The sequence below is a fragment of the Lactuca serriola genome, chromosome 5 (genome assembly GCF_051521515.1).
Source record: "Lactuca serriola cultivar US96UC23 chromosome 5, Lser_US96UC23_V15, whole genome shotgun sequence".
In the NCBI taxonomy this organism is placed as follows: domain Eukaryota; kingdom Viridiplantae; phylum Streptophyta; class Magnoliopsida; order Asterales; family Asteraceae; genus Lactuca; species Lactuca serriola.
In genome coordinates this window covers 309,177,751-309,192,572 of record NC_136412.1, presented here as the reverse complement: position 1 = coordinate 309,192,572, position 14,822 = coordinate 309,177,751, and the positions used below count along the sequence as shown (strand labels likewise).

General features: G+C 37.0%; 1 protein-coding gene across 1 annotated transcript; it reads left to right on the top strand.

The window, feature by feature from the left end:
- The first annotated feature begins 4,487 nt into the window (after window positions 1–4,487).
- Window positions 4,488–9,009, top strand: LOC145050744 (uncharacterized). The gene is made up of 6 exons (XM_078998944.1): window positions 4,488–5,066; window positions 5,154–6,279; window positions 6,511–6,653; window positions 7,421–7,962; window positions 8,134–8,434; window positions 8,803–9,009. Exons 1-6 carry the CDS (start codon window positions 4,488–4,490, stop codon window positions 9,007–9,009), a joined length of 2,898 nt encoding a protein of 965 aa, XP_078855070.1.
- Window positions 9,010–14,822: the final 5,813 nt, after the last annotated feature.

Sequence of the window (14,822 nt, the reverse complement as noted above, 5' to 3'; positions counted from 1 at the left end):
CATGTGAATAAAATTATGTATAACACACCAGATATGTGGTCTAATGTTGTAGATTCTTTCGTATGTTGTAGGTTTAGATGGTAGTCGTTGTATCAGAGGAGATAGGAGCACAAAACCATATGTATGTTTCTCTATAGTATATCCTTATTGATATAAATTATGGTTAATACATGTTGTAAATCCGAATGTATTATGATATGTAAAATGTTTTTGAAACTTTGGCTTTTGAATGTTTATAGTAAAACTTTGATAAATCCCCACAATAATTAGATGGAAAAATTTAGGTTGTTACAAACATGACATAAGATTAAGTAAGGATCAATGTCCTAGTATTAGTAAAGAACTGGAAAAAATGATTCGAGTCTGAAATACTCCTTGAATCTTCTGAAAATTGTCCCTTTCCCATCCCTCTTTTCTTTAGACGAAAATTAATAACCCTCTTAGGGTTAATGGAATTTTCAAAAACCCCTTCTCTCTCCTAAGGTTTCTTCCTTGATTTTTCTTTGATGTTTTGGGTGTGAAACAGAAAAAGCATTCCGTTTTGTATCCTCTTATCCAATCAAGGTGGCTATAACAAGATCACAATCAAGGAATACTCAGGAACATCAAGAAGGTCAAGAGGTATGCAATTTTTTATTACTATAGTAGCTTGATATAACTAGAATGAAACCTAGATCTTATTAGGGTGCATGAATAGACATAAATTTATTATGCTTTTGCTACTAGATTCACGTGTTTAATTGCTAGAAAACCCAACATTATTAATGTACGTCATGCATGGTCTTTCTACACCTCGTGGGTTCTTTAGTGACTTAAGTTGTAACATTCACTTCTTAAATGGGTTATGAACGTATCATAATGTTTGTTACAACATATAAATGATCTAGAGACCCTTCAAAGTGTTAAGAGAGTCTATGAATGAAGATAACATTGTGCAGGAAGATAACGATGAGAAAATTTATTTTCATGAGATGTGTATATTTTGAGCTTTTTTTATTATGTCATTGGTTTAATGAGTGTACCTACCATATTCGTGGACCATATAAACTTGGTTTACAAAGCATTTATTGATAACTTGTGATTTTTTTATTAATGGTATACTCACTTACTTCACGTTCGAAGAGGAAAACAAAGGATGTTTAGGAAAAGTATTTAAGTACTTAAAAGAGAAATACTAAAAAGTGTAAGTCATGAAATACCAAGGTGTATTTGGTAAAATATGTTAAGTGAAATTTTGGACTTATGAACCATAAGAGTGTTTTGGACCATTATAATAATCTTTTAGGATTTATGCCATGGTTTCATGGTTACCATGGATATAAAGTAAGATCTATATAGAATATGTGATTTGCATCAAAATTCTACAACATCATAGTGATATGAAATAATAGTTGAGATGTTAATATCTTTTAGGTTGTATATGACTATGCGAGAAATGGTATCCAATGGAGTCTAGTATTTTATTTGGATATACATATGTGAGTTTTAGAATGCCGTTTGTACAGGAAGTACAAAGATGTATATTGATTTGAAACCTTACATTGAATTATACATTTATATATGTCAAACAATACTATGAAACATGACAACTATAACAACTATAATCAAATATGACATGAAACTCATGAGAAACACATATAGTCAAACATGAGATTTGTTCCTCTAATAGTTAGAGTTTGATAATCGTTCAGCCCTTTGATGTATTCAAAATATCTAACTATAGTGGCACACCCATATAACTCTGTTTGATCTCATTCATTTAAAGGCGAGAATGAATCAATATATGACTCATGTTCAAAGATACCATAACAAAGGGTATAAGATGACATTTGTTTACCATTAAAATTGAAGAGATGTTTTGTGGACACAAACATTAATGTATGTTTACGGGAAGTAATGTCTTGCTAGATGCTTATCATTATTTGTGTATTTGATATTTTGTTTGTCCATTGCACAAGTGAATGTTTGTTTCACTTAATATGCAAGAAACAAATAATTAATTGTAGTGTTGTTCATATGCGAATCTATAGGTCAAATACTAAGTTCATAGTCTTCGCCAGAAAATTCATGCTTTGTCGGAAAATTCATAATGCTCCGAAAAATTCATAATTGATCAGAAGATCTACAATACCTGGTCACATTTTATATATATATATATATATATATATATATATATATATATATATATATATATATATATATATATATATGGGAAAAGTGAATATACCCTTAAGGGTATATAACCTTAGGTACCCAAACACATAATTCTATGTCGTTTTGTATCATATATATAAATTATAATTGTCCAATTTTTTTATAATTCAACTTATGACTTGATTTACTTCTAAGATATTTATAAATTTCACATTTATCTCCTTCTTACATAAATTTCATTTTCAACTATAATATACATAGCCTATTAGGTCTTTGGCAAAAAGATGTGATATAAAGGAAGATAATAGTGAAATTTCGAAAATCTTAATTGTAAATCAAGTTAATAATTGAAGTTAAAAAGTATTATAATGAGTATATCAAACAAAACGGTGTATTAAGATGAGTTTGGGTACCTAAGCGTATGTACCCTTAAGGGTATATTCACTTTTCCCTATATATATATATATATATATATATATATATATATATATATATATATATATATATATATATATATATATATATATATATATATTAAATAACTAAATGTATACAAATGATAAGATATATTATCTTTACAAACCATTAACTTCAATCTAAATTTATAAAGCTTTTTTAAAACAAATTGTTGAGCATTATAAACCATGAGTCATATTAAATTTTTATAGTTATTAAAGGTGAATTCAACTTGATATTAAAAAAATAATTTAAGAGGATATTAATTAATAAATATTTTTAAGGAAATTGAGTAATCTAACATATATAAATAAACTTTTCAAAAAAATGTCAAACATTTTTTATTTTTTGTTAAATGTCCGGTATATCTAGAATAGAACATTTTGGAGCGTACACCGAGATATTGGAGTAGGATTCTGGAGAAGTGTTATGGAGCAGTAAATTTTTTATGGTTTGATATGTGTTGCGTGTTAATTTTTTTTTTGTTTATTTAATTTTTTATGGTACGTTTGCGTCCTTTTAAAGGGTGATTTTGAAATTTTCAAGAGGGATACATCAGTTAGTTTGATACCCTAATATTTGATATCAACTATGAGTTTATGGATGCAGGCTTGTATAACTATAAACCAAGACTAATATTTTGAACAATAGTCATCCACCCGGTAACTATCGTATACAGTCATTTTGAATGTCTTGAAACATAAAACATCCAAAAACCAATGAGCATTTGGTATATTGATAGGGATGTAAAGCTGCATAAAAGTTTGGAATTAAGTTATCATCAAATAACATTATATTATAAGTGACTATTACAAGGTAATGTAATCGAAACACAATTATACCGTATCACACTCAGACAAAGGTGGGTAAGTGGATCCATCAACCATGAAACTCCAGTCATATGCATCTATGATGAAAGCTGTCGGCACAAACATTCACCTAGCATCATCCAGTCTATAACGTCTCATTTTCACAACAAAATTTTGACATTTTTAATTAAGATAAAATACCATATTCATAAGTGATGGGTTTTCAGCACTATAACATCCCTATGGTGCATATATAACCCTAATGCTTTGGATCTAAGTTTTCTGAAGGGCCATGTAAATGGTTTAGGCTAGGCTTAGCATGTGATTTGTTTTGGTCTTGTGTTTATAACTTTATGTCATTTTGTTCTTGGAAGTGTTTACGACCGTAAACACGTTTACGGTCGTAAACGTGTTTACGGCAGCAAACCTAGTTTGCGGTCCAGATGGGTATAAATAGTGTAGGAGCTAGTCTTTTGTACGGTTGGATGCCATAGAGTTTACTGTCGGTCTTGAGTTGTACCTGACGATTCTTGTGTTTAATCGTGTGCAAGCTCATTTCATTCATCTTGTTCATCTTATTGTGTTATTTCCGATTTATGCTTGTTTGATTACTATTTTAAGATCCTTATTTGGACCTTACAATTGGTATCAGAGCGGTAAACTGGTATCAAACTCATCCGATCGAAATTTTGTGTGTTCAAGCTGTTATTCTCACCGATTGATCGTTGGATTTTGTGTTCTGGGCTTTGAAGGAACAACTTCTGCCTGAAAATTACGAGTTTTACAGGCTGATTGAGAGTTTACTTCCAACCGTAAACTCTCTTTACTGTCCATTCTGAAACCGTAATCTCTAAATATTCATACACCATAAAGGCTGATTGAGAGTTTTAAAGGCTGATTGAGGGTTTGAAGAACAGTGAAGACCTTAGACCGTAATCACCTTAGACCGTAAACTCTATACCGTAAACTTTGTTTACGGTCGTAATCACAATTTACGGTTGCAAACTCTTGATTTTTGTCACATCAACCGTAAACTCTTTTGGAACTGTTAAATCACTTTAATTTCAAATGGATTCTCAAACTCACTTTCAAGAACTTGATGCTGTTATGGGTGCTACTACCCGCATTCCGAGATTGATGTCTGTTGAAGGTTTTCCAGAGTGGAAATACAGAATTGAGAAGTACATCAAAATGAAAGATTTCAAGATCTGGAGAAGCATACTTAGAGGTCCTTTCAGAGTGACTATGACTGTCGGAGGTCAATTGATTGACAAAGCTATTGAGAACTACACTGATGATGAATTTGAACTAGTTGAAGAACATGAAAGAGCATTAGCCAGCTTAACCATGGCATTATCTCCTGATATTGCTCAAGGTTTTCGTAAATACACTTCAGCTAAAGCTCTATGGGAAGCTCTCATTGAGGTCTACGAGGGCAATGAAGATATGAAAGAAAGTAGGCATGACATGCTAAGACAGAAGTTTAACATGTTTAACTACATTCCAGGAGAAACCCTCAAGGCTCAATTGCAAAGGTTCACCGCTCTCACAACTGACATGAACATTTCAGGGATTTTTTTGTCTAAGTCAGAAATCAACAAGAAACTTCTGAATGCACTTCCTCGTTCATGGGATATGAATGTTGTTGTAATTAAGAAAACCAAGGACTTGGTTCGTCTCACTCTTGCAGAGGTCATGGCAATCATCAAAGCTTGTGACATTGATGACAAACAGAGAGAAATTAACCATATGAATTCATATTCTACTGCAAACCTTGGTGTTTCATCCAACAATACAACACTATCATCCTTCATGACTTCCTCAGGTCAAGCTTTCGCAGTTCAACAACCTCATACTCAAACCTTCAATGTTGCAACATCCATCCCTCAACATCAACCTTCAAGTGTGCCATCTCCACAAACTGTTCCTGCTCCCAATATGCCACTCAATGTCTCCTCTTCAAACTCCAAAGAATCTGATGACAATCTAGCTCTAGTCACTGGGCTAGTTAATTGCTACAATGCCTTTGTAGCAGGAGATCTTCCACCTCATCTATCCTTTGCTGACTTGGACCAGATACATCCCGAAGATGTAGAGGAAATGGAAATTACTTGGCAAATTGCCATGGCTGTCTTCAGAGCCAAACAATTCGCCAAGAAAACAAGGAAAAACAATTGGGCTATGAATGCTGACAAAAAGGTGGGATTCAACAAAAGTATGCTGAGATGTTTTAACTATCACGAGCCGGGTCACTTTGCTCGAGACTGCCCGAAGCCAGATCGCAGAGTCAACAACAACCGACAGATGGTTGTAGTGGGAAACAATCGTGCAGGGGCTATAACCAATGGAGAGACAGCTATGGTTGCTCAATCTTTTGATTGGGAGGATCAAATTCAAGCCTTAAACATCATAGGGCTAGAAAATGCTCACCTAGCTCAAATTGATGATGCTGCTTCAAAGAACAATGATGCTGACCTAGAGGCAGAAGTGATGGAGCTGCAGCTTGCCCTAATGGTTTCCACCTCTTCCGAGCCCAAGAAAAGCGAGGTAAATCTACCGTCTTGTTCTTTTGCTTGCAAAGAATATGTTACACTTCTTCGCAATGAAATTCAAACCTTACGTAGGCAAGTAGAGGACCTTAAATATGAGGGTTATCAACTTAGGAAGGGACAGAAACCACTTAAGGCCCAACTAGAAGCCAAAACAAAGGACTTTAGAAAAATTCAATCAGAATTTAGTGAAAAGTGTGAAATTTATGATTATACTAAGAGACAACTTGATGTTGTGACCAAAGAACTTGACGAATTGAAAATTAAAAGTGGAAAAACAGATGTTAGTTTCAAAAATTATTCTGCGTCAAGTAAAAAAGTCGAGTCTTTATATGAAACGCAATTGAAATTCAAAGGAAATCAAAACAAGGGTTTAGGATATGATTGTGTTCCTCCTCCTTTTAATCATAACTACACATCAATCTCTTTGACACAAGACGAAACTGACAGGGAGTCACATCTTCGATATGGCAAACCTGCTGGTTTTGTTTCAAGAGGTTTTATTAACATTGAAAGTACTAATGTTTCTACTTCCTCTGCAGATACACCCTTAGATCAAGCCAAGTGTGAAGTTGGAGAATTTGTTTCTGTTTTTAATTATGATTTTTCTGTTATGAACAAATTTGAGTGTGTTTCTGATGTTAAGACTGAAAAGGCTTCTTGTGTTAGCTCATCATCTGATACTGTTGAATTTAATTTTTTCGATATGTTTGATGAATTGTTTGGTAATTCTGATGCTTGTGATTCTCATGAGGAATCATCAACTCCACAAGTTAAATCAAATGAGGCACCCTCACTTATTTCTCCATTTAATTCTCATGCATGTTCTTCTAAGAAGAGTAAGAGTGTCTGTAAAGAAAATAAATCTGAAAAAAGCAATACAAATTCAAATAATAAACAAATTTGTTTTAATTGTGGTGTTGGTGGTCACATAGCTAGAAATTGTCAAAATAGGATCTTTGTAAACTATCTGTCACCAAGAGGGGAGAATGAGTCTCGGGGAAGGTCGTTAATTAGAAAATCCTCAAGAACTCGTTCTCAATGTAATGATCAGAAAGATAATAAAAACAGAAAAAGGGCTGTTTTTCAAACGAATAAAAGGGTTTTTACTAACAAAACTCATAACAGTTTGCCAAAACCGAACAAGGCTCAGCCAAGATCGGTCTCGTCAAAAAGCAATTCTAGATCTTCTACTAATTTTAGTAGAAAATCCAGAAGGTCTATGCAAACTCCCGTGAAGTCTATTTCAAAACCACCAGAAAATGATGTAAAACCTAAACTTCAATGGAAGCCCAAATCACTTTCAAATTCATCATTACCACCCTCTGAAGTGATTAGAAATGAAGATTCTAACTTGCAAATTTTAAAAACTAAATCAGAAAAGGTGAAAAGGAAACCAAGGACAGTGATGACCTAGGTTCCTAAGTCTAAATGATTCCGCTCATTTTGCAGGGGCAGTTGCGGAGGAATATCGTTCGTCCTTGGTACGTTGATAGCGGCTGTTCCCGGCATATGACTGGAGACATCTCCCAGCTGAGCGAAATTCAATCTTTTAATGGGGGTTATGTTTCCTTTGCGGGCGGAGACGGTGGAAAGATCACACGGCGCGAAACTGTTACAAATGGAGTGCTGAGCTTTGAAAACGTCAAATTTGCACCCGAGTTAAAGCATAGTCTGTTGAGCGTCTCTCAGATATGTGACAAAGGCTACTCAACTCATTTTACTGATAAAGAGTGTATGATTCTCAAGCCTGGCATCGTCATCCCAGAAGAATGGATTCTAGTCAAATCGAAACAGGATGGGAACGCCTACATCATTGATATGAACAGTAACCTACCTGAACAAGTCACTTGCTTATTCTCAAAGGTTTCCAAACACAATGCAATGTTATGGCATGGAAGACTTGGTCATACAAATGCGAAAAACCTGAATCGTCTTGCGAAAAATGAGATGGTCCGAGGCCTTCCTGTCAGAGACTTTATCACATTTGAAAAGTGTGTTTCCTGTGCTCAAGGAAAACATCATCGGAAACCACACTTGCCTAAGAAAATCAACTCAATCAATCAAGTGCTTCAACTTTTGCATATGGACTTATTTAGTCTGGTCAACGTCCTGAGCATCAACAAAAGCTCGTACTGTCTTGTTGTGATTGATGATTTCTCTAGATTTACGTGGGTCTTCTTCTTATCTAAAAAAACGGGGGTTGCTGATTTGATAAAGAAGTTTGTGGTGATGATTGAGAAGCAGAATAACAATCAAGTGAAGGCACTTCACACTGATAATGGAACTGAATTCAAGAACTCGATTCTTGACCATTTTTGCACAGAAAAGGGGATAGTGCATCAATATAGTTCTACTCACATGCCTCAACAAAATGGTGTTGCTGAATGGAGGAACAGAACATTAAAAGAAGCTGCAAGGACAATGCTTTGTGACTCCAAGCTACATGTCTTCTTTTGGGTCGAGGTGATTAACACTGCTTGCTACGTGCAGAATCGTGTTCTAATCAACAAAGCACAGATGAAGACACCATACGAGATTCTTTATGGACACAAGCCTTCTGTAAGCCACTTCCGTGTATTTGGCTGTCCTTGCACCCTTCTTCACTTAGATTCCAACCCTAAATTTAATGCCAAAGCTGATGATTGTTACTTTGTGGGGTATGCTGCGCGCACCGCATATAGGGTTTACAACAAAAGGACTAAGCAGATCATTGAATCTTATGACATGCGCTGGCTGGAGGAGAATGAAACTGACGCTAAAGTGGGTCCCGAATGGTTATTTGATTACACATCCTTATTCAGATCTCTCAACGTGTCTTCGAATAATTCAAGTGGATATTCTTCTGGTTTGAAAATGTTTCTGTAATTGAAGACGAAGATGAAGAGAATGTTTACAGACCCCCAACAGTTGAGAGGGAATCCTCTGCTTCACTTGAGGGGGAGCTCTCTAATCAATCTGAAGGGGAGTCATCCGTACAACCATCTAGCTCGGTGTCTGCAATTCCAACTGAAACTCCTAATGCTGCAACTACACTCTAACACCCATTGAGAGAGAGTTCATGTCTAGAGATCCTTCCGCTGTCAATCCAACATTTATGGAACTCCTCGTTCCTGAAGAAATTGCAAATGAGTTTGTAGCAGAGTCCTCTTCTAGGACTCAACCAGCAGATGATGGAGGTTTCAATATTCACACTCTTCCTGTTTCTATCAATGAGATCATCCAAGACATACCCTCTCATATTCAGCGCGATCATCCTATCGAAAATGTCATTGGCCAGCTGGGTGATGGAGTTAAAACCAGAAGTCAGAGTGGAGACGTTAATGAATGTCTTTACTCTTGCTTTATATCTCAAGTTGAGCCCAAAAATATTGAAATTGATTTAAATGATCCCAGCTGGGTAGACTCGAAGCATGACGAGCTAAATCAATTTGAAAAACTGGGAGTCTGGAAACTGGTTGAGTTACTAAAAGGCAAACGGTCTCTTGACACGCGTTGGGTCTACCGTAATAAGCAAGATGATTCTGGTGTAATCGTTCTAAATAAAGCACGATTGGTGGTCCGAGAATTTCGACAGATCAAGGGTCTTGATATACTGAGGTGTATGCTCCCGTGGCTCGACTGGAGGCTATTCGAATCTTCCTCGCGTATGCTTCCTACAAGAATTTCACGGTCTACCAGATGGATGTCAAGACTGCCTTCTTGTACGGCAAGGTGAAGGAAGAAATTTATGTTGATCAACCCCCTGGGTTTGTTGACTCAAAGTTCCCTAATCATGTCTACAAGTTGGACAAGGCATTATATGGGTTACATCAAGCTCCTCGAGCATGGTATACAACCCTAACAAAGCACTTACTCGAACATGGCTACTCTCGTGGTACTATTGATCAAACTTTATTCATCAAGCATGTGGGTGATGATCAGATACTGGTTCAGATCTATGTTGACGACATCATCTTCAGGTCAACATGTTCAATGCTTTGCAAAGAGTTTGAAAGCGTGATGAAGAAGCGATTTGAGATGAGTTCTCTAGGTGAAATGACCATGTTTTGGGGGCTTCAGGTCAATCAAAATTAAACCGGAATCCTGCTACATCAAGCAAAGTGTGTTGAAGATATTCTTGAGAAGTTTGGATTTTCAGACGCGAAGCCTGCCTCAACTCCCATGGCTGAAAGACCCCTGCTGACTCCAGATATTGACGGTGAACCCGTAGATCAAACTCACTACAGATCGATGATCGGTTCCTTGATGTATCTCACTGCAAGTCGTCCCGACATCATGTTTGCAGTGTGTCAATGTGCTCGCTATCAGGCTAATCCTAAACTTTCACTACTTATTGCTGTCAAAAGAATCTTTCGGTATATCAAAGGAAGTCCAAAACTGGGTCTTTGGTATCCGAAAAATTCTGAATTTGATTTATATGCTTTTGCTGACAGTAATTATGGAGGTTGTGAGCTTGATAGGAAATCAACATCAGGAGGGTGTCAGTTCCTTGGTGATAGACTGGTATCATGGCAATGCAAGAAACAGCATACGCTATCTACTTCCACAGCAGAAACGGAATACGTTGCTGCCTCGGCGTGCTGTTCTCAAATTATCTGGATCCAACATCAACTGTTGGATTACGGTCTTAAGTATCTAAAAACCCCAATTCATTGTGATAATGAGGCCGCTATACAAATAACTAAAAATCCTGTCCAACATTCCAAAACCAAGCACATTGACATCAAAATTCATTTCATCAGAGATTGTTATGAGCGCTCGCTCATCCGGCTAGAACAGGTTCCCACTGCTAGTAATGTGGCGGATTTGTTCACTAAGCCATTTAACAAAGCTCGATTCGATGTGCTTGTGGGATTTTTAAAAACGATTCGTTTTGAGGATTAATTTTTTGTTTTAAGATAGTTTAAATTTGCGCATTTACTTTCGTTTCTCTCCTATGCACAAATTTAGGGGGAAAAATAAAAACAAAACAAAAATTTTAAAATTTTAAAAAAAATCCAAAAACATTAGAAAATCAAAAAATCAAAAATCAAAAAAAAAAATTGTTGGTTATGAAATGTGCTGCTTGAGGGAGATGTTCTGGGAAGTGATATGATAAAGTGATAACAGTCAACCTGAGTCTGCGTAACGTACCCGAAGTTGAAGGGTCTATGCTCTGGTTTGATGCGTCGGTAGGCACGAAAGATTCTAAATGGACTTGACTAGGGAGAGTTGAACTTAGGAAATTTATATACTTGACAAATCTTGACCTAGTTAGATCCGTTCAGCCTGACAATACGACGCTCGGATAGGTTGAGCAGGGAGATATATATGGGAATCTACTCGTCACATTAATTGAACCCGTACTTGGAACCGTGGTTTAACTTTTCCTCGATGTGCGGATTCTGTCCTTAATTCTGGTTGGATGGGGCGACTGGTAAATTCCGATAAATTAGGTCTGTAGAATATCATTTTCTTTCTTTCCGTCTGTTAGTCATATGTTGTCTCCTTTGCGTGACTTCCAATCTGACCTGGTACACAACATATGCAACTCTATTTCTCTGCATGTTATATATGTGAAAGACTTCTTATCTGTTAGCCATATGTTGTCTCCTCTGCGCGACTTTAATCCGACCTGGTACACAGCATATGCAACCTTCTACTTCTCAACCCCTCTGAAGTAATAAGTAATAAGTAATAGAATTCTGAATCTATCCACTCTCTGAATGGTTGTCTGCTCACCCGGTGTAAGGAGTACTCTGGAAGTTCTTGATGGCTGGGGCATATCAGGAAATGGGAAACACGTTCTAATACACTTAAAATTGAACACATACATATTGTCTATGGATCTCGCTGCTCAATTTAGGTGGACAACAATATCCCTGGTCGTCGTCAAATGAATGGTCCTTAAGATATAGTATCGACCAGAAAAAGATGTGAATATGGAAGGTACCGACAAGTGGATAAAGGTTGTCCAACAACTTTGATCCTAGTACCTCAAGATGATGTCAAAAAGTTTACTTATGTTGCTTAGTTAGAATTTTATTTTTGTTTTTATTTTTATTTTTTATAATTTTTTAACTAATAGACAAAAAAAATTTAAATCTTATTTTTTGTTTTTATTTTATTTTTAATTGTTGAAATTAGAATATTTTTATTTTATTTTTTACTTTTAAATTTTTATTTTAATAATCCTCAAAAGGTTTTATTTTTGAAAGACTTGCTTGGAAATTGGACTAGAAATTTAATAGTGTATGCGGCCTAAAAAAGGCAAAGGAGTATAAAAGCGAAAGTTTACTGCAGTGAACACTCTTTACCGCCTCATTCACTGTGAAACCGTAAACTTCCCAAATCTCCCTAAATTTAAAAAAAATCAGGTGCATCCTTTCTCAAAATCGTTTAGTCCACGACAAAGGTATGTAAATTCCGACTCTAAACCTGTAATTCTTGTTCAAATCGACTTAGAATCATAGGAATAATTTAGTTTTGAAGGTTGTCGGAGTTTACGGTTTTTGAATGTTCATAGGGAGTCATCTCATAGACCGTAAATACATAAAGAGTAAACTCATAGACCGTAAACCCGTAAGGAGTAAATTCATAGACCGTAAACTCATAGGGCGTAAACTCACAGGCAGTAAACTACCTTTCGACCTTGCGACCGTAAATGGTCCTTTGGCCTTACGACCGTAAACTCGGTTTTGGCTTTACGGCCGTAAACTCTGTTTATGGTCCATTGACCAATTTTGACCGTAAAGGTTCATTGACCAATGCTGACCGTAAACTCTTGTTAACTTGTGTGTTTGGATGAATTTAAAGAAATACCTTAAGTGTGTCAATTTTAAATACTTTGTTTTTCTTACTTGGCTTGTTTAGTGCAGATAATGGCATATCTTAAAACAGCCGAGATGCACAACATTGCAATTGTGTTGGATGATCCACCAGCGGCTCATAGAGACTTCATGTCCATGATGTACCATCTTCGAGAGTGCTGCTTGGCTTATGAGATTACGGTGAATCCAATCATTTATGAAAGTCGTATTCAAGAGTTCTGGAAAACAGCCAAAGTAACCGAGAAGAATAAGGAAATGATCATTGAGGCTGTGGTGCAAAACTGCAAGATCTAGATTTCGGAGCAATATATCAGAGAAAGTTTGATGATTCTTGATAATTCTGACTATCCAACCGAAGTTGATGCTGCGGAAATTCAAAAGATTCTTGAAAGAATGGGATATGAGGGCTCTTTTCCTCCAACCGTGAAAAAGCTTCTGCCCCCTTACTGGCGATTTTTGGCTCACGTGTTCATTAGCTGTGTGTCAGGAAGGAGATCGGGAGCGGATGACATCTCAATCAGGAACATATGGGCTATTGTTTCCCTGGAAACTGGCAACAAGTTCAACTTTTCAAAGTACATCTTTGATGAATTTCTTGTGAACATTGGTGCACTAACTCGGGGGTACAGAGATGCTTTTCTGATGTATCCCCGATTCATTCACACCTTCATTGATGATCAGTTTCCTGACATGGTTAAACCTGGCGATAGGATGGACACAAAGTCTTTGGGTGCTCACACCCTTGGCTCACGTTTTCATCCGTTGGGCTCATCAAACAAACCGAAGGGGAGGCCAGCACCGAGATATGCTAGGTAGTATCCGGTCGAGAGGACCGAAGGGGAGGCCAGCACCCAGATATGCTAGGCAGTATCCGGTCGAGAGGACCGAAGGGGAGGCCAGCACCCAGATATGCTAGGCAATGTCCGGTCGAGAGGGCCGAAGGGGTAGGTCGGGCACCCAGATATGCCTGACAATATATGTATGTTATGAGATTATATGGTATGTGGTACGGTGGGGGAACTCACTAAGCTTTGTGCTTACGGTTTTCAGTTTTGGTTTCAGGTACCTCCTCAGCTAGGGGAAAGGAGCCGGCGCGGTAGCAGCATGTCACACACACACTCTCTGGTTTCCGCATTCACGAGATTCTCTGGGATTTATACTCTGATGTTTTGATTGGTTGTATGATTTGGCTTTTAGACATGGTTTACGTTGTGTTATGGTTTGATCAAACAATGTTTTAGTTATTAATGTTTTCTAAAGTGACATTTTATAACGAAATTTTTGGACGTGAAAATTGGGTCGTTACATCGATGTTGGTGGTTCCTCATTTCAAGCGGATCTCTCGCCTCCATGGCCAAACAAAGACGATGCCTCAGTCAAGCTAGCTCATCTGTTAGCTGAGGAACAATTCTCGACGTTGCCTTCTCGTGGCAAGGGAATTCTCATCGGAGGTGATAACACAATAGATTACTCCCCTTCACTCCAAAGCCAGATTGATGCCATCAAACAGAAGAATGTTGAGCTTGACCAGAGGAACATTGAGCTGGTAATCAAAATCGCAGATCTCCAATCTGAGAATACCGAGCTCAACATTCAAATAGATGAACTTAAAGAAGAAAATGCTCTGAAGACTAAGCAGATTTCTGATCTTCAGACGCAATATGGTAGTCTGGCTGCAAATCTCCTGGAGTTACAAAAGAAGCTTGAAGACAGGTTTGGTGATAATTTCAAGACAACTGTTGATGAACCTCATGTCGATTCCCCCGCTCCAGACGCTCTAAATGTTGATGCTCCCATAGATGATACTCCCATTTCCTCTCAACCAATCCGATCTCCCATCGTTGTTGATCGTTTTGACGTAGATCCTGAACTAGCTTCTAGAGCGGCAAAGGCCAAAAATGCTAAAAGAAAGAAAGTTGTTGCTGCTAAACCAGCTAAGAAAAGTAAGTGGTTGTTCAAAAGGAATGTGGATCTCAAGTCACCATGGGATAAACCTTGTGTAACGTTCACCGACCTAAGCACTCAAAATTTCAGAGATGTAT